This window comes from Vombatus ursinus, unplaced genomic scaffold (assembly GCF_900497805.2).
Source record: "Vombatus ursinus unplaced genomic scaffold, bare-nosed wombat genome assembly UNPS02012901.1, whole genome shotgun sequence".
In the NCBI taxonomy this organism is placed as follows: Eukaryota; Metazoa; Chordata; class Mammalia; order Diprotodontia; family Vombatidae; genus Vombatus; species Vombatus ursinus.
Genome location: NW_020952679.1, coordinates 3,143,166 through 3,169,773, shown reverse-complemented (window position 1 = coordinate 3,169,773; position 26,608 = coordinate 3,143,166). Strand labels below are relative to the sequence as shown.

The 26,608-nt window shown below is 44.9% G+C and overlaps 1 protein-coding gene across 5 annotated transcripts in view; it reads right to left on the bottom strand.

The window, feature by feature from the left end:
- Nucleotides 1-26,608, bottom strand: part of LOC114040256 (arf-GAP with GTPase, ANK repeat and PH domain-containing protein 1) — a 414,344-nt gene that overhangs the window by 102,915 nt on the left and 284,821 nt on the right. For 4 of the 5 annotated variants that reach the window (XM_027858294.1, XM_027858290.1, XM_027858291.1 and 1 more), the window contains exons 3-4: nt 24,479-24,566; nt 2,226-2,264 (exon numbers count right to left, since the gene is read on the bottom strand). In XM_027858294.1, coding sequence (XP_027714095.1) covers nt 2,226-2,264; nt 24,479-24,566 — 127 coding nt within the window. The remainder of the gene's footprint in view (nt 1-2,225; nt 2,265-24,478; nt 24,567-26,608) is intronic. The other variant, XM_027858292.1, reaches the window with a different exon arrangement.

Genomic DNA, 26,608 nt, shown 5'->3' with positions numbered 1-26,608 from the left:
CATGACTATGTTTTGACCCCAAAAGAGAACCTTTCTGCCACCAGACACTCTTTCTCCACTGGATGCCCTGTCCCCTGGAAGCTGTCCCTTACTACCACAGCTGCTGGAACAGCTGGAGTTCCCCCTTGGGCCCCAGAGCCCCACAGCTTCCCTCCTACTGGCAGCTCTGGCTAGAGCTTCTAATTCAGGGCTTAAGGCTGAAGGGATCTTGGTGCTAACCCAAGCACTATTTCTGGGACAGTTGTGGACAGGCCTCAGAAGCTAGCAATCTTTTCAACCACTGTTTTCATGGGAAATACTTCCAACAAGCAAACTCGGTTGATATGTCGTCATGGACGAGGGCATGACTGCTAAGCCATTTGTTTAGCAGGAAGAATACCTCCAGGTGAATTTGGGGATCTCTTCTATCCCTAAGTGCACAAGGGAGAGCACGATTTTGAAATTAGGGCAACTGGGTTGGAATGCTGTGCCTATCACTCGCTAAACTCCCTTTGTGACTTTGGAGAAGTTGTTCAATCTTTCAGAAGTTCAACCTTCTCGTTGATAAAATGAGGAGGCTGGATCAGAGGACCAATAGGTCATCTGGTTCTAAATCTACTCATCACATAATCTGCCTTCTGGGCCTCAGTTTCCTTAACCATAAAATGAAGAGGGAACCCAACACCCCTTCCAGTCCTAATGACCCGCATTTACTTTTCAAAAACATCACTTTGCTCATGGATGAGGAAGATGCTCTTTCTGGCTTTTTGTGATGATTTGAAACAAATCAAAACTTAAGTAATTATTGGGGGGTGGGATGGGGGAGAGAACACTAAGCTGGCAGGACCGGGTACAGCAGACTTCCCTTGCTACACAAAATCCAATGGTCTCTCACCTAGGTCCTTTGCCAATATGAGTTTTCTATGGATCTCATTCACAAAAGGAAAGTGGGAGACAAAAGTCAAATCCTAGCTATGGTTTTTTGCCCAAATTATGTTTGAGGATAGAGCAGGATAGAGCAGGAGCATGGTATCGTCTCCAGGAAGTCTTGCCTCTACCATCTTCTGGTTATTTAACCAAAGCTAAGTTAGTCATTTAACCTCTCAGCGCCCTAGGCAATTCTCTAAGAGAATAGGGTAGAGACAATTGCCAATCTGCTTCAGTCAAAGGTATTTATTTCCATAACAGGAATTCCCTATAATTATGAAAATCAAAGGTCTAGAAAAGTAACAATAACAATAAGTCTGGGAAAGAATACTGAAAAATTAAACGTTCTCCAAAAGTGACAAAACAGCCAAAGAAAATGAGTAGAGAGCTCTCCAATTATTATGTTTTCCCTTGAGCCACAAGTCAAAGAACAACACTTTCTACTACCCTACTGTATTAAATACAATTCCAGGTCCCAAACAAAGGCATGGGAATTGATGTTCAAACATCTCAGCCCCAACTGGAGGCAGTTCTTAGCTCTAAAAAATGAAAAGAGGAATTTTTCTTGATCGCAGGAAAACCCAATTCTCTTGACCATTGACCATAGTAACACCCCATAGAGGAAGGTTAACCTTCTCAGGTCTCCAATTTGGAAACCTCCTTGCCCCGAGGCCATTTCCATGGATCAAGAAGCAGTGGAAACAAGGCAGGACCTATCCTGGGGTCACACACAGGAACTAATTCTCCAAGTATAACATATGAAGATGCCATACTAGTCCGTCTCCAGGTGGGGATTCTTGGATTCCCCAATCCTACTCATCCAGTATCAATGCCATATGTGCAAGGAGAGACTCATTAATGTACTCTCTAGTTTTCACTGTTGCTCCAATAATCCTGAGCCCTCCCCAGTCCCACTCCAACACCAATCCAGTCATTGATTATCCCATTCCATTATGACCTATGGAATTCCCACTCAATTGCCTGTAAATTATTACACATCTTTGAAATTTTCCATCAATATCTCTTCTACCTTCAATATAACAGAATGGCTCAAACATTGAACTCGGAACAAGGAGATCTGGGTTTGAATCCTACTTTGTTCAGTTACTAGCTATGTGTTTGGAGACAAGTCACTTCAGTTCTAGGAACTTCAGTTCCCCCATCTGTAAAATGGGCACAGTGACATCTGTAATACCCACTTCAAAGTATGGCAAGAAACAAACTGCAAAATTTAAAGCACTATATAAGTGTGAACTATTAGTACTGGACTGGTGTTTTATTTTAACAGTAACGTGTGTCTCCTAGGAAACATGACATACCTTTTGAAGCCTTTTCTACTGGACTCCTGACTCCTGGGGCTAGGAGGAAGATAGGTGAAGATATTGCTTAGTTCCTGCTGCTTTAACTGCCATTTCTCATTTATGTTTCCATTTTGAAGTTCATGTTATCACCAGCACGACCCTCTCCCTCCCTGTCTTTGCTATGGATCATCTACCTACTTCTACATAATTACTCCAACTTTATCCATGACTTTGGAATGTCCTTCATGGTCTTCTTCATCCTCTTCCCTGCCGATCAATATTCTCAGACATTTCTGCTAAACAAGGTAACAAATTCTTTGGCAATCTGAGCACATGTCTTCAGCCTCCTTCCCTTCCTCACTTTAGTCACATACCGATGTGCTTGCTAAGTCTTCAGACGCCCTCCCAAAACTCCATCACCTCTACGAAATGAAACCTTAAAATTCCACTCTTCAACCACGTGGTCATTCCACCTTCCTGTTCCTCCCACTTCCCCTTTCTACGACCTCTTATCCTTTGGTCCATTCCTATTTTTATAGCCCATCTCTGCTTCTCCACTTGGACTTGTATCCATGCCCATCTCTCCTACCATGGTTTGCCTCAGTAATGTTGTGAGATCTACTATCCCTAAATTCCTTATGACTCTTGAACTGATATTTCTGATCTTTACCTATCCATTCTGATTTCTTTATACCCAGGTATTACAGAAGAAATGAATGAAATCAAGCTGGTATTAGCCATGACAAATTCATGGTACATTGCATCCTCTACTTAACAGCAATTAGCCTCTGAGTGCGTGATGCCTGCTCCTTTTTTCTTTGCTAATCTTAGGTAAATAAGCCTCTAGAAGCAGAATAGACCAGGTCAAGCCCTTTGAGCTAGAAAAGGTTACAAAAGCCATCAGAGATCCCTAAGTATCTGGAGTTGGTAACAAGAGTAGCTGAGACCAGAAGGAGTCAGCCTTAAAGAGTGTCCTCCTTGACCCAAGCCAGCAGGCTATCTTTCCGTCAGCCAAGACAGCATGTCCTGCAACGAGCCAGTCAGTTTTCAGGAGATGAAAATCCAAGAAAAGAATCATCAAAGCGTATAGCTTCAGTAGTCTAAATACAAATAAACAAAGTATAGATAACTCAAAGCAAGGTGAACTTAAGAACCTAATACAAAGAGCAATATTTTGCCTTATGTGTGGTGGGATGGGTCTATTCAAAAGGAAAAGACTAAGTTAGTGTGTGTGTGTGTGTGTGTGTGTGTGTGTGTGAAAAAGAGAGAGTGTGTGAGTATGTGTGTGTGTGTGCGCATGTGTGTAGGGGGGAGTCATAAAAGAATTGAGTATTATTAGGAAGACATATTCATGCAAGGAAATACAAGGTTTCCAGAAAAGGCAAGGATACACACACACATCACAATTATATCTCAAATTTCCAGAGGACTTTAAAGTTTAGAACATGCCTTCCTCCTAATCATACTGTGGGTCAGCAGTGTAAGCTTATTTTCCCATTTTATACAGGATGGTACAGAGAGCTCAGGGAGCATGCCCCTCATCCCACAGCTAAGAAGCGTCTGGCCTGGGATTCAAACCCGGGGCTCCTGGCTACACACCCATCATTGCCACCACACCAAGTTGCCATTCCTATGCCCTCCACCCTCCCCCGAAGAGAAGTAGAGAGGCATAAACATAATTATGATGATTTCAGACACCTGTTTTGCAAGTTTACAGAGTATCATATCCACAAATCCCAGGAGAAGCAACCAGGACACAGCCTGACATTAGTTTACACTTAGGTTCCTTTCATCTGCCATGACTCCTTCTGATCCTGGAAAGCCCCTCCCTGCCTTCATGACAGGTGATGGACCTCCAGGCACTCCGCGATTCCTTGCCATCTTTGGGCCTCCACAAATGACTCCAGCCTGGTGGACATGAAGCTATAATGCTCCTTGTAGACTGGAAAACACTAAATGTCAACTGATCCAATTTTTAGTCCCAAAGTTTCATTAATTTGCTTTGGCAAACATTCAGTTCAACAAGTATTTATTAAGCATCTACTGTGTATAAGGCACTGTGCTTGGTGCTGGGGATAAAGGAATCACAGAAATCAGCTAGAAGAGATCTGGAAGGTCATTTAGTTAGATCCTCTTATTTTACAGACAAGGTTGTTGTTTGTCCTTCAGTCTTGAAGAAGATATAACAGCAGGAAAACGATGCCAGGACTTGCAAGACGGTTGAATTTAAGTGAGGCAGGGCTATGCAAGGTCACCAGCCTCACTTTCTCCTCCAGAGCCATCCGGGTCCAGAGATAAAATATAGATTAAGATGAATGGAGGTGGCCTCCCTTGAAAATTTTAACAACATGGCCAAGATGCTGGATTAGAAGCCATGGTGATACCGCAATTTAGTTGTAGGGATGTTAAAACATGCTTTTGTCAAAGTTGTCCTCAGATCTGGGAGTTTGAGAACCATTTTGATAGGACACAAAGCACCCTGCATCCCTCCCTTAGGCAACTCTGGTACCAAAGTTTTGATGAGATAAAAATGCTTCCTGTTGGAATTTTTTCCCTAAACAAAATGCATTTTCTCTTACATATTTAAAGGCATGCAAATGAGCCCATAAAGAATATAACCATAGAATAATCATTTACCCCCAAAATTCTGTTCTTTCTGTGGTAACAGAAAAGGAAACTGAGTCCCAGGGGGGTTAAGGGACTTACTCAGTTTCACATAGGATATGTCAGAGTTGGGATCCCAATCTATCCCCAAAGGCAGGGCTTCTTCCAACAAACAGCAGCCCCTGCCTGCAAGGAGTTGACATTTTGCCATAGGAAAAGACCAGGTAGACCCATAATTAATATAAGACACTTTGAGGAGGAAAGAGAGATTCTAAATAACAAAAAACCAAGGGGAAATGCAGATCTTGAGACAGGGAGGTGAGAAGATAGAGCATTCCTGGCCTGTGGGGCTGGCAACCTGCACAAAGGCAGAAGGCTGATGGTGGAGTCCTGGCAGATTGGCCTGAGCGACACTGAGGATGGGACGGAAGGGTGGCGATGTTCAATATACTTGGAAAGGCAGCTTGGAAAGTTAAAAGGGAATGTGGCCAAGCTGCTGACTTAAGAGCAGAGGAAGACCCTTCTCCTTTAACAGGATTATGCCCAAGTAATAAGATTAATGAATTCTAATGATTTTACAGCAGTTGGGCACAATGCTAGAAGGTATTAGGGACAGACTCGGTGGTATCAGGAACACTTAAGGCTCTTGGCCGGTCTGTGACTGGTCTTAATTTCTGCTTAAAATGACTTCCTACTCCAGGGGATCTTCATAGACTTAACAGAGACAGCCACATAATGCCTGGATTTGCCGACTTTGAGCACAATAATGACAGGAAAGGAAAGGAGACAAAAAAATCCCATCCAAACCACTGCAAGCTGGCAGGAAGGAGGGCAGCTCCATTAGTCAGGGTGTCTGTCATCAATATCAGGTCTTGGAAGATTTGCACCCAGGACAAGTACCAGCAAGGGAGGGCAGCAGGGTGCCGGGTGGAGAGTGCAGGCTGGGATTCAGAGGAACTGGGTTTGAATCCTGCCTCAGTCCCCAAATGACACCAGAGGAGTGAGTCTCTTCACCTTGTCTAGGACTCAGTTTCCTCATCTGTAAAATGGGGGCAGGGGAGCAGATTGAATGGTCTCTGAGGTCCCTTCCAGCTATAAAAACATATGTTCTATGTTCTTGGCAAGCAGGAAAAAGCAAGCTCTCCTCTGCTGAGTGGGATAGGGTTTAGAGAAAGATACTAGTACTCTGTATGAAACTGTCATCATGTAGGGAAGGGAGAAAGGATAAGGTGGGGGAGGGAAAGAGCTCACTTATCTTGAAAACTTCCTATTTTAGCTAATTAATCTTGAGACAGCAAGGTGGTTCAGTGGACAGAGCGCTAGGCCTGGAGTCAGGAATATGTGAGTTCAAATTCAGCCTCAGACATTGCCTCTGTCTGCCTCAGTTCCTTCAACTGTAAAATGGGGATAAAAATAGCATCCACCTCTCAGGGTTCTTGTGAGTATAAAATGAGATAATATTTGTAAAGTGCTTAGCACAGTGCCTGGCATAGAAGTGTCATATAAACGCTAGCTTTATTATTATTATTATTATTATTATTATCATTTTACTACTACTACTACTACCACCACTACCACTACTACTTTTTTGTTTTAAATTGTTTAGTCATGTCCAACTCTCCACGACCCTGGTTTTTTCATAGGATTTTCTTGGCAAAGATAAACCACCAAAAGGTGGATTGCCATTTGCTTCTCCAGATAATTTTATAGATAAAGAAACTGAGGCAAACAGGATGAAGTGACTGGCCCAAGGTCACACAGCTGGGAAGTCTGAGGGTGAATTTGAACTCAGGTCCCCCTGACTCCAGGCCCAGAGCTCTAACCACTAAAGTGCCACCTAGCTGCCACTACCACTACTCCTACTTCTACGTTAGTGTGGTAGAGAGGCCTGCAACACTAAGAAGCTAAGTGACTTACCCAGGGTCTCACAGTCAATGCCAACATGCCTACATACCTCCAAACTCCCAGTCAGAACACCGACACACAAACACGTAAGAACAACATTTTTAATATAAGTTGTCATATTTTCCAATCTGTGTGGAATGAAAAGTTCTCCAAATATAGAGATCTAGCCAAAGAAACAAAGACCATTTGGGAACAGCACAAGGTCTACATCCCCACCACCCTTTCAGCTACCAGAGATATCCCCAAGAGAATTCGGACAAGTCAGCTGAAGGCAAACTTGTGTCCCTGTATTTTTAGTGAATTGCAAGCTAAGAACTACAGTGATGATAATAATTCGATCCATATGCACAAGAGGTTGCCATGGAGAACAGGACAGTGACTTGTCCCAGTTCTGTGTCTCTGAACCCACTCAATAGAAGATGAGCCAGAGGACAAGAATTAGAGCAGACATTGGCACTTGGCTGGTCCTCCAAGGTTCACAAAGCCCTCTCCATGCCCTGTTTTATTGGACACTTACAACACTCCTATGAGGCAGGCACTGCAGCCCTATCTCCACTTTACAGGTGGGAAAACAGAGGCAGCATTTCTAGTCACATGGCTGGTTACCGTATGGTTTGAAGTCCAGTCTGTTGACTCTACTACGTTCAGGGCTCTTTCCATTACACCAGCCTGACCTTAGGAAGGCATGATGGGAAATCACACACAAGGATCACTTGGGACGTGGTGGGGTGGAGGAGCTGCCTCCTGATGAGGAAGGAGTCTCCATCCTGATGAAATCACACATCCACCCAAATCACAAAATGTCTGTGAGACAGATTGTGACGGGCAGTAGGTGGGACTTCAGCACCGGTCTGGGGGAAAGCAGAGGCCTGGGAACTGGGAAGAATAGCTATCTCACTGCCCAGCAAACTCAAGTCACTTAATCTAACCCGGACTCAGTCTTCTCATCTGCAAAATGAAGTCCTCAGGCTAAGTGAGCCCAAAGGGGCACAGAGCAGGGAGTTGATGGCTAAAGTAGACATGAGGGCGCGGGTTACAACCCCTGCCCAGTACAGGTGAGGGGGAGGAACAGAGTCACATAAAGAGGCAGAGGACAAGGGTTCGAATCCCAGCTCTGCTACTTACCACTTGTGTGACTTCTCTTGTTCTCTCTGGATCTTGGCTTAAAATGAGAGGATTGGATTAGAGGCTCTGACACCCTTTCTAGCTACGGATCCACTCTCTAGAGAGGTAGCTAAGTCGTGTTACAGAGTGAGGACTGGCCCTGGAGTCAGGAAGATGTGAGTTCAGATTTGGCCTCAGACACTGACTGCCTCAGTTCTTACATCTATAAAATGGGGATGAGAATAGCACCTACTTTCCCAGATTGCTGTGAAGATCAAATGGGGTAATTTAGGAAGTTCTTTATAAATCTTAAAATTACATATAAATGCTGTCTATTATTAATAATTACTACCTTATGCCTTATGAGAAGGCCGGTCACAAGGTCTCAGAAGAGGCAGCAAGGTCTGAGTTGGGGAAGGCAAGGTAATCAGACTTTACCAATTCATCACATTTATGCAGAATTCTATGATTTACAAAGCACTTTCCTTACAAGAACCTGGGGGAAGAAGGGGTTGTACTATTTTATAGATAGCATTTTATAGATAGGAGAGTCCGAGGCAGAGGTTAAGTGACTAGCCCAAGGTCATACAGCTGGTATGTATCAGGGCAGAATAAGAACTCAGGTCCTATATGACTGACCCACTTTTGCTAGCTGTCACGAGTGTTTAGGGAGTTGAGATATATTTGTTCTACGTAGCCACCTCTAATTAAAAATTCAAGCTCATGAGCCTTGCCTTTCAAGCCTATATTCCAGCTCTCGTCTACATTTAAAGATTGGATTCACATTACTCCCTTTTCCCTAGTTTCCCTTGTCAAATTGTAGACACATCGGATCATTGGTTTAGAGTTGGAAGGAACCTTTGAGGCCCATCTCGTAGGCTCAGAGAGGTTGTGTGACTTGTCACAGTCACACAGCTAGCGAACATCAGAGAGAGGATTGGAAACTCCCTGTCCAGGGCCAGGAAGCCTTTCTACACCTGTGTGTATACGCCCTGTGCTGCCTGTGTGCCCCATGCCCCATAGAAAGTCCCTGAAGACAAAAATGTTGTTTTCTTTTTGGAATGTTTTAAGATCTTTGTATCTCTTAGCTTCTAGCACCTTGACTAGAGATGATTAAAAAGTCTAACCTGAGAGACGATAAAGAGAGAAAAGGAGAGAGAGACCTAGGACAAAAGTTCAGGAGACACCCCTCAGTAGGGGACGGGAAATAGATGACGATGGAGAGAAAGGCTGTTCAAATATATACGAAGAAAAGAAGGAGAGGACAGTATTGTAGGAACCAAGGGGCCAGGAGCCGGGAGATGAGGGGAGCCGAAAGGTCATGATCTGGGAGGGGTCAAACTGAGTGTGCACCAAAAGGGGGGACGCAGCATGGCGGCTGAGGGGCTGATGGGAAGGGAAGGTGAAGGATGGAGGGACCCAGGCACATCAGATGGAGCAATATTGAAGGGGATAAAGGGAGGGGAAAGAAAGAGAGAGGGTAGAAATGGAGGCAGAAGGGATAGAAGGAGAAAGAGAGCGAGGCGAGAAGGATGGGGGAAGACAAAGGAGAGATGAGAGAGGGGGAGGAGACAGGGGATGGAAGAGGGGGAGAAAGAGGAAAGAAGGCTGAAAGGAGGGAAGGAGAAGTGAAAGAGGAAGAGAGATGAAAGGGGGAGAGAGAAGAGACAGAAAGGGACAGAAAAAGAGGAGAGAGAGATAAGGAAAGGAGAAAGAAAAAGGGGGAAGAGAATGGTAGGAGTAAAGACAGAGAGGAACGAGAAAGATGGGGAAGGGGAAGAGAGAGAGGCAAAGGCAGATGGAGAGAAAGGGAAAGGAAGGAAAGAAAGAAGAGGAAGGAGGGGGGAGAGGGAACACGAATAAAAAGGCTGGTTGACGGAGGAAATGGGAGATCTGTCAGACGCCCTGACGCATCTCATAGATGGAATCATTGGATGAGGACAGCACTAATGGAGAGGAGACTTTGGCCATGCTGGTTCCCAGGCAGCCTGGCAAAGTAGGAATAAACGTCTCACATCAGAAGACCTCTGTGCCTGTGATTCACGCAGTCGTTAGGAGACAGGCTGTGTGCAGCTGCCAACGTCCCTCGGGTCTCCCCCATGAGACAAGGCACATCAGTGGCCAATCTGGTGCTGAGCACTGTCCTAGGCACCTGGCCTAAGCATAGGACGAATTTCATTCAAGACCTCTGTGACTAACTTTATTTAATTAGCTTTCCCTGGGCTGCTCTTGTCTTGATGCCTCAGATACCCTGGAGCAGGCCCAGAATGGGGTTTAGCTCCTTATCTGAAAGTCAGAGCCAAGCATAATTCATGGGGGTTATGGTTTTATCTCTAAGGCTGGCCTTTGGAGTTCCTACAAAACTCCCCCAGAAACCTCCATTTGCCAGAGCCTCCCTTCCACATATATCTCCGTATGATCTGGGGGCAGGGGGGCGTCAAAGTCTCCATCTCTCCCCAGGGCCAACCTGAGAATTTCTCAGGCAGAAATTGTGGAAGAAACCAAAGATGTCTATAAGGAAAGGGGGATAGAAGGGAATGGTAATTTGACTGGGTGTTTGTGTCAATACCATGACAACAGGCAAGATGACACAAGATACTTTGTAAACTGTTTTACATTAGCGCACGTACCCAGACAAAGCTTAGAGAGTTACTTAAGAAGCAAGGAGGAAGTAGGTCTAGGGGAGGTGGGGTTCCTCGGAGCTCCAAAGACTATGTGGCACTTGGCAAATCTGGAAGAGAAGACCAGATGATTCCCTAGGATGCGAGGCTGGGAGGGACTCTGGGGATCCCCAAGGCCAATTTTCTCGTTTTTTTTTTTTTTAAAGATGAGACCCAGAAAGTTTAATCAATTTGAGAATCACAGTATTTTAAATCAGAAAAGACCCCAAGGCCCAACTTTTGACCATCCATTCCCATTTTCCTCTTAGAGTTCTTAATCATCAAATAGCCAAAGAAGACATTTTTATCTGCTCTTGTCTCTGAATTTTCAGCCACATTCAAAATCTGCAGAAAACCCAGTATTGTGTTAAAATCGTGCTTTGGGCAAAGTCCAACATGGTGACATTTAACAGGAATTTTGGATGGACTATTATTTTCGTGGATGGGAACCATGATTATTGGTAACATATTTGTTTACTAAAATGTAATTAAATCACACTTCATCTGCTCCGCCAATTTATTTCTAAGCTCTCTATTTTACAGTCAAGACCATGAAGTGGAATGAGACATGAACAGACAATGTTAGTAACAAGAGAAGATTGGGATGCTGGAGGCAGCGAATTCTAAGGTCTAAAACTCTCCAGGTCAATGACCATGGATGAACTGGAGAGGGACTGCACAGGGTCACCTGAGGCCACCACAACTGAACACCATCACTTTAGCTCACCCACTTCTAAGTAAGATAAAAAGAGTCAGATAGCACTGGACAAGAGATAACGAAATTAATCTTGCTGGTTGTGCGTGTCTACCTCTGTCTTAATGACTCAATAAACATCTGTAAAGAACTCGGGAATTCAGGATCAATAATCACGCTAACACTTTTTAGGGAATATTAACAGGATAGATAGCTCAGGTCAAGTTCAATTGACCTTCAAGATCATACACACGGAGGTCTTGGAAGAAAGTTCAAACTGAGCTTTTAAAAATTTTATTTTTAATCAAATCTGGAATTCTTTATCCACCGCAACTTGCTAACCTGATATGTTGAGCTCAAAAGCACTTAGCATAAAAAATCAATACTGATAAGAGAAGTTATCACGTATAAACAAAAGCAGACCGGTGGCTCACAATATGCAGAGGGTCTAACAGCCACATGGGGGCATCTGCAAAAGCTATTATCCTTTTCACAAGAGAATGCACTTAAAAAAAAGAAAAGGATTGTTTTTTAATCAATCAATAGACCAATGCAGTAAAATGACAGCTCCTGAAACAGATCATATTTTTTCTTCAATAAATTATTGGTTGTTGAATTCTAAAAACTTCAAAAGAAAATGATACTTTAGAATTTCTCATTAGCAAGGAGAAAAGCAGATGACTGGCCCAAAAACCCTTTTGTTAAGTTTTCAAAGTCTTTCCTTTCCCTACCAGATGATTCCAGAGCTCATTATCTTCCCTCACCTCCCACCCCCAACCCTCCCCTCTTCTTTCCTTCTCCATTACTGCCAAACGCACCGCCATCTTCCCGGTCATTCTCGGCTTCTCACTCTCTGTCACCCCAGCCTCATCCCATCTGTGGTCAAGTCCTATGGATTTTTAATTTCCTAACATGTGCCCCCTTCTTTCCTCTGACTCTGCCCTAATGCTGGTTCAGGGCCTCATCACCCCATGCCTGGACTATGACAAGAGCTGCTGGGGGGGGTCTGCCTGCCTCAAGCCTCTCCCTCCAGTCCATCCTCCATTTAACTGCCAAAGAGATCTTCCTAAGGCACATGTGAGACCATGTTATCTCCTTACTCAACAGACTCTAGCAGCTCCTTATCACACCTAGGATCAAAAATAAAATCTTCTGTTTGCCTTTCAAAGCTCTTCATACCCTCCCTCCCCCAACCTTTCCAGTGTTCTTTTACCAAACTCACTCCAACAGAATCTTCAATCCAGTGGCATTATCTTTCTGGCTGCTCCTCTCTTGACTTGGGATATTTTCAAGGGACAGTCCCATGCCCTCATCTCAACCTCTGGCTTCCTCCAAATCCCAGCTAAAATCTCACTCGGCCAAACCCCCTTAATGCTGGTGCCTTCCATCTGTGGGGTATCTCCAATTTTTCCTGTGTGCCATATGCTGTCTCCCCCTATTAGAGACTGACCCTCAACTTCCTTTGTACTCCAGCACTTAGCACATTGCCTGGCATATTGTAAGCACTTAATAAATGTTTGTTGATTGACTACCTATGACAACATGGTATGGGGAAAAGAACATGGGATTTGGGAGTCAGGAGAGCCGGAGATGGAATCTTGGCTCTGATATACATTAACTTTATGACCCTGCGCAAACAAGTCACTTGCCAACTCTGAGCCCCTGTTTCCTCTATCTGTAAAACGGGTATGAGAAAATCAAGGATGAACCCCCCCCCCCACACACACACATCCCAAAGAACCAAACTCCATTTCGAACTGTTATATCACATCTTCAGGAGAGATGATGTATTTCTCTGTTGTCCCCTCTGGTTAGGGTATTAGGTCTGTGAAAGCAGGGACTGTCTCAGTTCTGTGTTGTTGGTTTTTTTATTTTTTTTTTTAATTTGTATCCCTGGTGCTTAGCACTTAATACTTCTACATTCATTCAAAGATAAACAGCCGGGAAGAAATCACAGCATGGTGTGATCACAGGTTGAGCTCTCTGAGGGAACCTGATGCTATCTGGTCTAAGCCCTTCCTTTTACAAGTTAGTAAACTGAGCCCACAAGAGGTGAAACAGTAAAAGTCACCTAGGTTGTAAAGGGCAAAATCTGGACTGGAACTCAGGTTCTATGATTAAAAGTTCTGCACTTTTTTTTTCACTGAAATGTTGACTTCCTTTAATTATTACTTAAGTAAAAGTGACAGGATAAAAAAAGACAGGACATGCAGAAATAACTTAAGAATTATTGTTTTTTGAAATAACATGAAAAAACTTTAAAAGTCATGAATACTACAATGAAGGAAATAATGCAAGAAAATGGGCCAGAACTTCTGAATGCTGACAGCAAGGCCTTAATAGAGAGAATCCACAAATAATTTTCAAGGCAAAAAAAAAAAAAAATCCATAAAACACACAATTCAAGCTCCAAGATCCAGTGGTTAAATTGAACAATTCAATGACAAATAAAAAAAAAATTGGAAGAGGACAAGAGAATGATCTTCAAATAGAAGGAAACACAAGATTATTCTTCAGTCACAAGAACTGCAAAAGGGAATGGAACAGAATATGCCAAAAAGCAAAGCAATGGAAGCTGCCATAAGAAATGACATTCCCTAAAAACCTGAGCCTAATTATCAATTATTATTTAAAAGGAAATTGAGAAGCCTTTAAGAAAACTATTGTAAGAGATATACTTTAAAATTGTAAAATCCAGTTAGTCCCAAGAAGTGAAATGAAAAAGATACGGGCTACAGAGTCAGAGACTGAATTTGAATCCCACCCTGAGGCTTCCTGTCTGTGTGGCCTTGGGGAAGTCACTTGACCTTTGAATTCAACTTCTTCATTTGGAAAAGGAGGGGGTTGGGTGTCTGAGGCTCCTTCCAGCTCTAGAGCTAAGATCTTTAGTCATTCTAATTAAAAATAAAGCTAGAGGTAATTTTCTTTCCTTTTCATTTTTCAAGGACCTCTATGCAGTAGCAGAATATTAATCTGCTGACCCTCGAGCACTCTTAGGCAGAACCAATGACTCAAGTTTTTGGTCACCTCAATTCATTAAACTATCACTCCCTACAACATCACCTAGGAGTCATCTCAAATTATTTATTCTCTGGCTCCTTTCAATAGTTGCTACTGTTCAGTTGTTTCCGTCATGTCTGACTCTTCATGATCCCATTTGGGGTTTTCTTGGCAGAGATACTGGAAGGGTTTGGCCATTTCCTTCTCCAGCTCATTTGACAGATGAGGAAACTGAGGCAAGCAGGGTTAAATGTTTGCCCAGGGTCACACAGCTAATAAGTGTCTGAGGTCACATTTGAACTCAGATCTTCCTGACTCTATCCACTGCACCACCTAGCTGTCTTTAATAAGTGTCCAGGAAGTTCAATAGCATATTAACCACAGGTAATTAAATAAACTGGGTTGTAGGTTGATTAGACAAGCAAAATTCAAAGCTGGAATATGAGGAATATTATCTTCATTAATGAATTTTGAAGATTCAGATTGGCATTTCTGCTAAGGGCACCATTTCACAAATGCAAGTTGGGAGACAATTAGAACCGACCTGAGTGTGGATAATATAAAGCCTTGGGCCAATGTTCATGTTTCATTGCAATGAAAATAAATTTTATCTGACACTGGACAGTCAGAATTCCCTACTCCTCTGGGTAGGAGTAGGCCATAGGAAATGGGGCACCATGTTTTAAAAATTTGGTTACCTCTCATCAGAGGCACTTCCTAATCCTCTCGTGTTAATACACTCATGAAATTACTTCATATTTTACTTAGAATATATTTTGTACTGACTGATCAGATATTTCAGCCACCAAGTACGCACACATCTGGAGGAATCTGCAGGGGAAGGTCACCACCAGTTTATAGCCTCCTGCATCTGTTTCTCAAGAGAGAATCATCCTGAACTGCTTTCCTGCTTTTGCCATTAATTACCAGGATAAATGACTGAAGGAAAAATCATTGGGGGAACATTAACTGTGTGAGCACAAGGAATCCCAGGGAGGAGCCCGCATTCACCCCCACATTCGCTTCCCTGCCCCCCGAGGGGTGACAGCCCCCTGGACTCCAGCGGGAGGGCAGGGGCCAGAGCGGAGGAGGGGCCATAGAGAGGCAGACCCAGAGCGAGGCCCTGGAAGAGAGAGGGGCCGCAGAGGGACAGAGGACGAGGCTGAGGGCCACGGACAGGCCAGGAACAAAAGTTCAAGTGCTTTCTCAGATTTCCTGTGAGGAAGCCATTCTGAAGGAATATTTTTCCCATGTGAAAGGACCTTTCTGCAGAGTTTAAAAACCCAAATAAAGCATGTCCAATGGGAAGCAATATAATTAACGGCAGAAACACGTCCTCTTGGGGCTGCTGGGGGGAACGGGCTGTGAGAAGTGTCCAGGGCTCTAGGGTGAGGGGTTTTGGCCGCATCATCCCCCTCCCCCCAGGATCACACAGACCCGCCTCAGAATGGGTGGACGGGGCTCGTCGAAAGACTCAGAACTAAAAAGTGGTCGTCGACAGCAAAGAAGCATTTCATAAAACGGGATGATCACAGCAGAGAGTGAGCCGGACCAGGAGCCAGGAGAGACTGGGCTTTGAACTCCACCCTCACCTGGGACCAGCGGCCAATCACCTCATCACTCTGGGCCTCAGTTTGCTCATCTGAAAAATGGGGATAGACGATAACTGCCTATCTCACGGGGGAGTGACACGCTCAGAGAAGGGAATGCAGACCTTAAGCCAGGACTTTAGCATAGAGTAGGGACAATTTTTTTTCACTTCATTTTTCAATCATTCATTAAAGCGCACATAAAAACAGACACACACAGATACAGATGTCAGCTTTCTCAATGCTACCTATATTTTGATTAGTCCATAATGTGAATGAGGCAGGATGGCAAAGGAGGTGGAGTCAGCCGCTGCATGAGGAAAACACGGGCTCCTCTTTTGTCTCTTATATATCGTGGCTGTGAGACCTTGGGCAAGTAACTTAACCTCTCGGTGTCCTAGGCCTCTCTCTAACACTAAAGTGATGATGATGATGATGATGTGAAGACAGCAACAACAATAATAAAGTTGTCGTTCAGTTGTTTCGGTTGTGTTTGACTCTCCACGACCCCTTTTGGGGTTTTCTTGGCAAAGATACTGTAGTGGTTTGCCATTTCCTTCTCCAGCTCATTTGACAGATGAGGAAACTGAGGCAAACAAGGTGAAGTGACTTGCCCAGGGTCATACAGCTAGTAAGCGTCTGCGGCTGGATTTGAGCTCAGGCCTTCTTGACTCCAGGCCTGGCACTCTATCCACTGTGCCACCTAGCTGCCTTAATAATAATGATAATGATGATGATGTATACTTCACCTTCTATGTTCCAGGCACAGTGCTAAACGCTTTACCCGTCTTCCCTCATCTCCTAAGTGTGAGAGTCGAGACTCAACCCCATAGTCTTCAAGTAGGTCCTTTCAGGGGAGCTAGTGCAGCCCATAAAACCTTCCCTGCCTCTAATTCAGATTTCCGTTATCATCCTTCACAAAGAAACAAGAGGTTACTAATGGTGATTATCAAACCCCCTGCTCTGAAGGGGAGAGATTCCCATGCACTGCCTGGAAGCCAGAGACTAGATGAACCTTCTGGTCACTTTCAGCCCCATAACGAATTTCTCATTTGGGAGATAACTGTCGAACTGAAACTTCATAAATGCTTTATTTCATCTGAACCTCACAACAACCCCGAGAGGTAGGTGCCATTATGTTTCTCCTTTTATAGTTGAGGAAACTGAGGCAAACAGAGGGTAAGTGACTTTGCCAATGTCACCCATTAGTGTGTATTAGGAGACTGGATCTGAGCTCTGGTCTCCCTGACCCCAGGCCTGGTGCTCTATCCACTGCGCCATGACCAGCTTCAAACATCTTTGTACGAGGTATAAAACACTTGCTCCAGTGGAGGGAGTTTCCACACCTGAAATACCCATCAATTTATGAAATCGCAGGTCTTGCCGATCTCTGCCAAGGAAATCATAGGTCATCTGAAGACAGACCCACAACACAAATATACATATACCACCATATCTATCGGACACACATATATATGCAAATATGTCTCACATAGACACTAACCACACGTCCTCGTGCAATTAATATTGGTTTTTTTGGGGGGTAGGGAGGTGGTTTTATCAGTGAATTAGTAAAAGGGACCAATACATTGACAAAGGAAGAGTGAGGAGACAAAGCTGACCCCGAGGACTGGACAGGAAGGATGGCAGCATCCTCAGTGAAAACAGGGAAGCCCGGAGGAGTTGAGCTAATTTGGGCTTAAAAATTAAACAGTAAACTGAGATTTCAAATTAATTCAACCTTGAGGCTGGTGAGGCTTTAGGATATCTGCTTTTTCCCTTGAACATTAAACCCAACCTGCTATTAAATAAAATAACGCTTTTAGAAATAAAAAAGAAAGCTACTGGGCAGAATGTGTAAACCTCATCAGTCACAGGAACTTGTGTGGGAAGTTTCTGCTGGACTGTTTTTATTTTGGTATACAGACGATTCAGGCTGGAGTCACGCGAGTGTGCGTGTGTGTGTCTGTGTGTGTCTGTGTCTGTGTATGTGCATGGGCGTGTGTATGTCTGTGTGTTGGGGAGGGAGAGTCCAGAAATGACTGATGTGAAAACCGAAGGCACCAGGCAGACTGACTTTAAAGAAAAAATGGCTGGCAAGTGCGTTGGATCACCCGCGAGGAAGCAGGCCCTGGAGCCCGATGCTGGGCACCCACCACATGGCTGGTTATTAAAAACTAAATCACACACACACAAAATCCCAACCCACCACCAGATGACACTATTTTCTGGATGCATGGATCCCTTTTACTCACTCGCTACATTTTTAATAGATACATCTGCTAAACATGCTTCTGGGCAGATAGATGTATGGAGAATCACTTCTAAAGCAACTCAGGGAACAAGCCTAGCCAGAAATGGGTATTTTCCCCAAGCTGCTGTGATGGGAATATCAGAGACGCCCAGCTTCAGAACTAGGTGTCTGGAAAAGTGAAGCCAACAATTGGAGAAAACCCAGCAACCTCTCCAAGATTACAGGTCAAGGAAGGGTGACTTCCTCAGAGTGTAAAGTCCACTCACCACTCCACGGACAAGTAGGTCTGAAGTGACGTGCCTAGGGTTTCTGAGATCGCACATGTTAAAGTGGAGTCCAAAGAGCCTAACTGAATCAGAGAATTGGGAATTCCAAGCACGCAGGGATAACTGCAGATTTCTCTGTTTTCACTCTTCAGGCAAGTTAAAAATCTAACATATTGCAGGACAGATGTGATGCAGTAAAAAAAGGAGGATTTGGAATGGTCCAAACCCCACTTGGTATCTTTGTAGCATCGAAGGTCACTTCCCTTCTCTAGGCCTCAGTTTACTCATCTGTAAAATAAGGATATTGGACTATATGTCCTCTAAGGCTTATTTTATTCTAAATCTAAACCCCTAGGCTTATGACCCCACCCTACCCCACCCCCAAGCCACCTAGAAATGGGTACATGACCATGCCAAGGCTCAACTCAGCCATCATCTCCACCATGAAGCCTCTCCTGTTTGTAACTCGCTCCCAAATTACTTTGCATTTCTGGGAACATATTTTGTATCCAGTTACCTGTGTACACATCACTTTTTGCCAGAAGAATGTCAGCTCCTTGCAGGTAAGGACTATCTCATTTTGTCTACTTATCATTCCCCAGTGCCTGGCTCAGCGTCAGACATACAAAAGGCATTTAATAAATGTGTGTTGTTTCATTGACTGAATGAAGAAATCTGAGCTCTCTGGAAGGAGCACTGCTTCCTTCCCCCTTGGTGCCCCTGTGCCTGGCCCACAAAAGGTGCTTGGTAAGTCTTCACGGATTAGACTGGAGGACTCCCGAGCTCATTGCAAAGAGCTCCCTCGTTGACCCTTCTGCTGTCCCTCCATTACCAGGCCCATGCTCCTCCCATCTCTGATGGCCTGTGACTGAAAGCAGGCCAGCCAGTCTCCTGCCCTAGAACACCTGAGTGAAGGAAATGCGCCTTGCTAATAATATCTGCACCCCAACCCAGCACCCTCCAACTGGCGAAGTTTCAGGACTTTTAACAAAGGCATTGAGGTCTGAGAGTCAGCACCTGACAGTGGGAATAGCACGGGCTTGATCAGGAGCCCGAGAGGCCGGATTCCGATCCAAGCTGGGTGACTTGGGACAAATCACTTCATTTCCTGGGCCTCAGTTGCCTCATCCATAAAAGGGGTGGATAGGCAGGGTCACCTCTACTGCCCCCCTTTAGCTCTAACAGGCTGATGTTCTGATCCTCCCAAAGGGCCCCCGTTGGCCAAACGTTCTCAGGGGGCTGAGGATGAATGGCCACACTGCTCCTGTTAGTGGCAATGACTCCTGACGTGGATGTGATGAGCGCTCGGCAGATCTCTTCCTCGAGCCTCCCTGAAACCCTAAGAAGTGTCATTATTAGACCCATTTTGCAAATGGGGACACTGAGGCTGGGAATCAGGGCCAGGGTTAGAGTCTAGATTAGAGAACTGAGGTGGAGTGACTGGCTCAGAGTCTGGAATGAGCTTCAGGCTCGAGACCTCCTGACTCCAGGGATGGACCCAGTGGCTCAGGAGCACCCACTATCCCCGTGCCAGCGAGGAACTGACAGGACTCAGCAGCCAGAGGGTGGAAGCAGGAGTCAGAGGACAGACCCTGGTTCAGATCTCGGCCCTGCTGTTACCAGTCGGTCAGTCAGGGATCTATTACGGAAGCTTCAGTTCGAAAGGGTGAGATGACACATAAACTCTACAGTCTCAAAGGGGAAGACCTTCTCTGGGCCTCAGTTTCCTTCTCTGGAAAATGAGGGAAGTGACCTAGAGGACCTGAGGGCCTTCCCGGCACTAAAGCTGTGAAACTCGGAGATGTGGTGAGGCCAACTTCGAGTCTGGGAATGTGATGAGTTATGGCAGAGCAGGGACAAAAGAGGCCCAGCCAAGTTGGTCCCTGCTCTGAATGGGGCCTAGGCCCCTCCATGGGCCGAGCACAGCCTCAGAACCAAGCTGGGAGGGACGCTGGGGCTGGACACAGACAAAGGGGGTGAAAGAGATTAAATGGGGCACAGGGGGCTCTCCTGGGGGCTCCCCAGCATGTGTCTCCCATAGAGAAGGTACTTCATAAGGGTTTCCTCAACTGCCCTGAACGACCAGAAGGACGGGCACAAAGTCACCTCCCACAAGCTGTGGTGGGGAAAACACTGGGGCTCAGCCAGAGAGGTCGTGGTCACATTCAAGCTTATCTCCTCTCTGGGCACCACCATAAGGAGGGTTGGGCTTTTAAATACACTGTGGAATCAATTTCCTGTTTAAATATTAGGCTGATAAGAGCTCACCTTCAATACACACAGACACACAGACACACACACATGCACGCATACATACATACACACATAAATACACACACGCATACACATACATACATACATGTATATTTCCCCCTAACACCATGCTCCTACCAAGTGCTTTGCAATTAATTCAACACTTAAATTCAGGGTATGTGTGTCTCTGCGTGTGTACTTGGGGAGGGAGGCTGCTGAGGGTGTTAAGACCCGTGATTTCAGCACAAAGAGAAAGCCCTCCCTCCACCTCATGCAGATCACAGGGACAAAAATGTAGAAACAGATAGGATAGAAACAGAGTCCAACGCTCTCGTTTTACAGAGGAAGAAACTGAGGCACCAAATGGCATAGTGACTTGCTCCATCTATAGTCCTAGAAGGGCCTAAAGCACTAAGAGGTTAAGAGACTTACCTAGGGTAACATGCATAGCTAGAGGCAAGACATGCATTCGTGTCTTCTCTTCAGGAGAAGGTAGACTGGAGGGCAGTGTGAGCAATGTCACCCCAGCCCCTGGCATACAGCAGGTGCCTTCCACATAGTAGGTGCCTTCCACATAGTAGGTGCTTAATAAATACCTGCTGAATAGACCTGGGTGACCAATTCCAATTCCTCTAAACTGCTTCCCACGTCTGGGTGTCTGAGTGTTCGTGTACACGTGGTTGTCTCAGGGGAGCACAGGGTAAAAGCTGAAAGGGGCCTCTGATGATCATCTAAGCTCACCTCCTCTTTTTACAGAGCAGAAAATGGAGGCTCTGACAAGCTGACTCAGAATCACAGATACAGAACTAGAAGTTTTAGATGGTCATTGAGTTCACCCTCCCCTCTTTTTACAGAGGAAGAAACTGAGGCTGAGCCAGGTTAAGTGACTAAGGAGCAGAAATACGGAGCTGAGAGGGACCCAAGAGCCTGTCATTGAATCCAATCCCCTCTCATAACAGGGAAGGGAGCCGAGGCTCAAGGAGATTGACTTGTTCAAGGTCAAACAGGCTCAGGGTCTGAACTGACATCGTCAGACTTCCTATGTGGGCTCTTTCCACCGGGCCATGATTTATCCTTGTGTGGATAGAGAGCTTGAGAAATCTGTTACCCAAACATTCCTCCTTTCAGTTTTTTCCTCCAGAATGCATTTTCTACGTTCCTGCTCCTGCACTGCTGATCAAACGTGTGTATGTGAATGGTAAAAGTCCTGGTCCCCAGAAAAGATCAGGAAAAATCAAAGCTACAGGTGCTTCCGAAACCCACCTTTCAGCCTGGGACCATCGCCCCAGTCGAACCCGATGGTTTCTCGGCACCGAGATTACGGTGGGAAACAGATGAAAAACGAGCTTCCCGGCTTCCTCCCCCAAATCCTGAGGAAGCGCCCCATCACAAGCAGGCAGCTTCCTTGATCACTTGGCCAGAGGCAAGAACAATTACAGCAGAAATGTGGAGAGCTGAGATTAGCCTCATCAAAAGGACGAACCGTGAATCAGAGGGCCAGGCCAGGAGCTCTGCGGACCCTGACAGGCACTTGAATGACAACGAATGTCACAAAGCCAATCCCACGCCCTTGATCGCAAATACGCAGCTACAGGAGAAAACTGTCACGGGCTACAATGGACACTTTGGCATGATAATAAAGAGCAGGAGGGGGCAAGAGGCCCCAGTAAACCCACAGAGAAGAGATCTGCCAGCAAAACGGGAAAGTGGTGGCCGGGGTTTGAATGTACAACGGGCACCATACAGGAGACCCACCATGGCTTCCCATGACGAGGCAGCACTGTGGGCACACCAATGGCATACGCTCATAGGCTCAGAGCTTTGGAGCTGAAAGAAACCTTAGAGACCACCTCGTCATAGAATCATAGAGTTGGCATGAGCCGCAGTGACCATCTATCTGGTCCAATCCATAATAAATGAGAAAAAAAGGAAGGGATTTCTGCTACAAAATACTGAATGAGTGACTGTTCAGTCTCTGCTTAAAGATAACCAAGGAATGCCCCTCCCCCTCCAAGAGAGGAAAGTCTACTTTAATCCAGTACCTTTGTTATACAAGAGGAAATTGAGGCTCAGAGAGGTCAAAAGACTTGCCTAAGGTCAAACAGGTAACACATACATATGCCAGGATTTGAACCTGGGGTCCATTAACTCCCAATTCAGACCTTTTCTATCATACACATTTTCCTATGGTACCAGAAGCCATGTTACAGGTGGGCTTGAGTGGGCTCTCCTAGAGTTCTAGATTGGCATGGAATAAAAGCTGGACCTAGTCTGTATGGTGTCCAGGGCTACCTTATGTGGTGATATTTCCCAGAATCTCAGAGACGGAAGGGACTTCAAAAGCCACGTGGGCGATCCCTGCATGAACAAGGATCTCTTCTATCGTGCCACTGAGAAGGGACCACGGAATCTGAAGGGACCAGACCTATCATTTCACTGATGTGTTCCTATGACCCTTACCCAAATCCCCCTGTTCCTAGTAGCTCTTTTATCACGGAAATTGCTTTGCATTTATTTTGCTTACTCTCTGAATTTATAGATTACCAAACATTTTTGTTTCCTCCAGTAAAACCTGAAGCTCTCTGGGGACAGGATGCACCTCACTTTTGTCTTGGTAACCCCAGTGGCTAGTAAGGTACCCGGTACCACGAAACTGCTTCATAAATGCATGTTGTGTCCAATTCTCATTTGTAGGTGATTAACTGGTAATATTCCACGAATTTCTGTCCTCATCACCTTCTCCACACTCCAGGTGGTCTCTCCCCGCTGGGATCAAACCTCCAGCTTCAGAGCACAGTCGCTAACCTTTCGGGGCAAAGTAAAGCCCACCCTGAGAGCAACACCAAGACTGTTGGAATTAAGGTTCAGAGTAAGACACAGCGTCCAGGACAGGAGTTAACAACGGCAAACAGGTGTTACAGGAGACATATGGAACTGCTCACAACTACTGCTAAGAAGACAACTAAGGGATGAAACAGTGAGATGTTTTTAAAATCTAAAGAAAAAAAAAAAAGAAAGAAAAAGCACTTGGATGATGACACAAAACAAGGAGCGGGGGGGGGGGGGGGAGATGGGACGGGATTCTACAGTAACAGAAGCTGAGCCTCCTGTCTCTTCCAAACAAGACAAGCGCTGCATGAAGGGAACGTATAGTTACCTGCATCCACATCTGCAAAGAATGGAACAGCCAGTAAGAAAAGGAAGGAACCAGAGATTCAGTGTCTCAGAGATGGAGGAAAAGATCACAAGGAGTCAACAGCATTGAGAATGGCTTTGCTTTGTCATTTCTTTGGGAGCGTTCTGACCTGGCTACAAGGACTTAGAAAGCAGCTCTCCCAGTTATTACTGTTTCCATTTCAATTACTCGTAAAAAAAAAAAAAATAATAATAATAATTTAAAAAACGATTAAAAGGTTGGGAGCACGTGAATCAAGTCACTCAAAGGCTTGCGGCCAAAAGAAATCGTTTTCTCCCCGATGCCAATTAAATGCTTTGAATATATTCCAGGGGGAAACTCATGGGATCCAATTAGACCGGGAGAGGGATTGGTGCTTCTGCCATCGTTGGAAAAATGCTCCCATCCTTGTGGCACAGAGCGCATAAACATTTTTATGGAAACAGGACATCAGGATTAGGGAAATTCCCCATCGGAATAACTATTCAGTGGACAAGGGCTAACCCATTACAAAACGAAAGCAATACATTCAACCTCTCTGCTTAAAGCTAGCTTTCCCTACTACGCCAATAGCTCAAGTAAATGCATCTTGCTGACTACTAAGTTGCAGAAACACCAGTTATACTTTTAGGCTTTTATAAGGGATTTTTTTTTTTCCCTCGGGAGAGGGATAGTGCTAGAGTATATTGATGATTGCAAATACATTCAATAAAACAAAACAATTAAATTGGCACAAGCCGTAGATGGGCAGCTCGCCCGTAACTTACCTTCAGGTGATTCCTCCTGAACGTATGTGCCAGTCAGATACCGGTGGACCAGTGCAGACTTGCCACTGGCCAAATTACCCACGATTCCCTAAAATGGGAAAAACAAAAGTCATCCTGTTAGACTGATACCAGGAGGTCACACAAAGGGCAAATAGAGATGGACCAGTTGAATCATCAATGCAGACTGGTACCTTCTCTGGGGACACTGAAAGTGTCATAATAATAGAATATTGTTATAAATATATATTATAATAATATATTATATTATGTATATTATATAAAATATAATAATATATTATAATATATAATAATTTATAATAATATAAATAATAATAAGTGATTTATGTGTGGGAGTGGTTAGAGAACAGAAGCACCCAGGTAAGTCAATGCAATATAGCATAACTATATAAAAATATGAATTATTTAAGGAAGGAAAAGACTAGGCTCCTCATAGAAGGCAATCAGGAGCTGAGTCTGGAAGAGAGAAAAGAACAGTAGCCAAAGGACCCGGTGGACAACAAAAAAGGCAAAGGCCTTTCACCAAGCACAGACTGGCCCCAAGTGGCCAACAAGCTAGCCGGGGAAAGCAACCTCCCCTAGAATCACTTGCTTCCATCAGCCCAAAAGAATTGTGATGTAATGGAAAGATGGAGAAGCCAGTGGTGGGGGTGAGTAGGCCGTGGCATTTTAATTACTGATTAAAATGGTTAAAAACAGAGAAGTGGACCTTCAGTCTAGGACTGGAAGGGCCCTGGGAGGCCTCTGAATCCAACACCCTCATTTTACAGGTGAGAAGGCTGAGGTTCAGTGAGGTTTAGGGATCTATCCAGGGTCACACAGCTAGTACACATCTGAAAACGGATTCGAACTCAGTGCTTCTGGCACTATGCCAGGCTGCGTCTTGTGAAAGGGGTGATCAGATATGGAGATGGGTCAGTCTGACAATGAACATGGGAACAGGTGGGCAGCCCCAGAATTGCACAGCTATATTAAAAGACCCAGGGGAAGGGATGCTGGGTAGTTCTTCTTTGAATGATTTCATTCTTAATGAATCTCTTAAGAATTGTTTGCTGAGGGGCAGCTAGGTGATCCAGAGGACAGCACACCGGCCCTAGAATGAGGAGGACCTGAGTTCAAATCTGGCCTCAGACACTTGACACTTACTACCTGTTGTGACTCTGGGCAAGTCACTTAACCCCATTGCTTAGCCCAAAAAAAAAAAATGTTTGTTGACTGATTGGCTGACCTTAGTTTCTTCCTCTATAGAAGGAGGGTTTTGGACTCCTACCAGCAGTGAGGATGATTCACATTTAGCCCTTGCTGGAAAGGTTAGAAATTGTTTCACAGCTCTGCAGAATGAAGGCTTATTTAGTCTGTGGAATACATCGGGGAGGAGAGGTTCAAGATGAGATCGAGGATGGTGGAATATCGGGCTTAGAAGGGGCTTCGGCAGGCCAACCAAGATCTACACGAGAATTCCCTCTACAACATCCCTGACAATCCATCAGTCAATTGCCGTTTATTAAGTACCTACTATGTGACGGACGCTATGCTAAGTGCGGGGCGGAGGGCAGCCGGCCTTGGCCTAAAGACCCCCCCTCTCCCATGCAGTGGAAGGCTCCCTCCATCCCCAGGCAGCCCGTGCCAAGCTTGGACAGTTCTCACTATCAGAAAGTTTTCCTTTCCCCTTAAGTCCAAATTTGTCACTTTGCAGTTCCTATCCACTGCTGCTATTTCTGTTCTCTGGGGCCAAGCCAAAAAAGAAATGATGATTATTAATTTCGGCATGTGCTCAAATATAAATACTTGATTCCCACTTGATTAAGAAGGGAGGACACACAGTTTTAGGTAGCCCTTACCTAATCACCTGCCATGGGCAGAGCACAGGATTCCACGGCCAGACTGAGCGAGTGTAAGCAAAACTTTGTGAAAAATGTCATTGTTGTTCAGTCCACGCCCGACTCTTTGTGACCCCATTTGGAGTTGTTGTTTTTTTTTTTTCTTTGCAAAGATAATGGAGTGGTTTTCCATTTTCTTCTCCAGATAAGGAAAGTGAGGCAAAGAAGGTTAAACGACTTGCCCAAGGTTGCACAGCTAGTAAGTGTCTGAGGCCAGATTTGAACTCTGGAA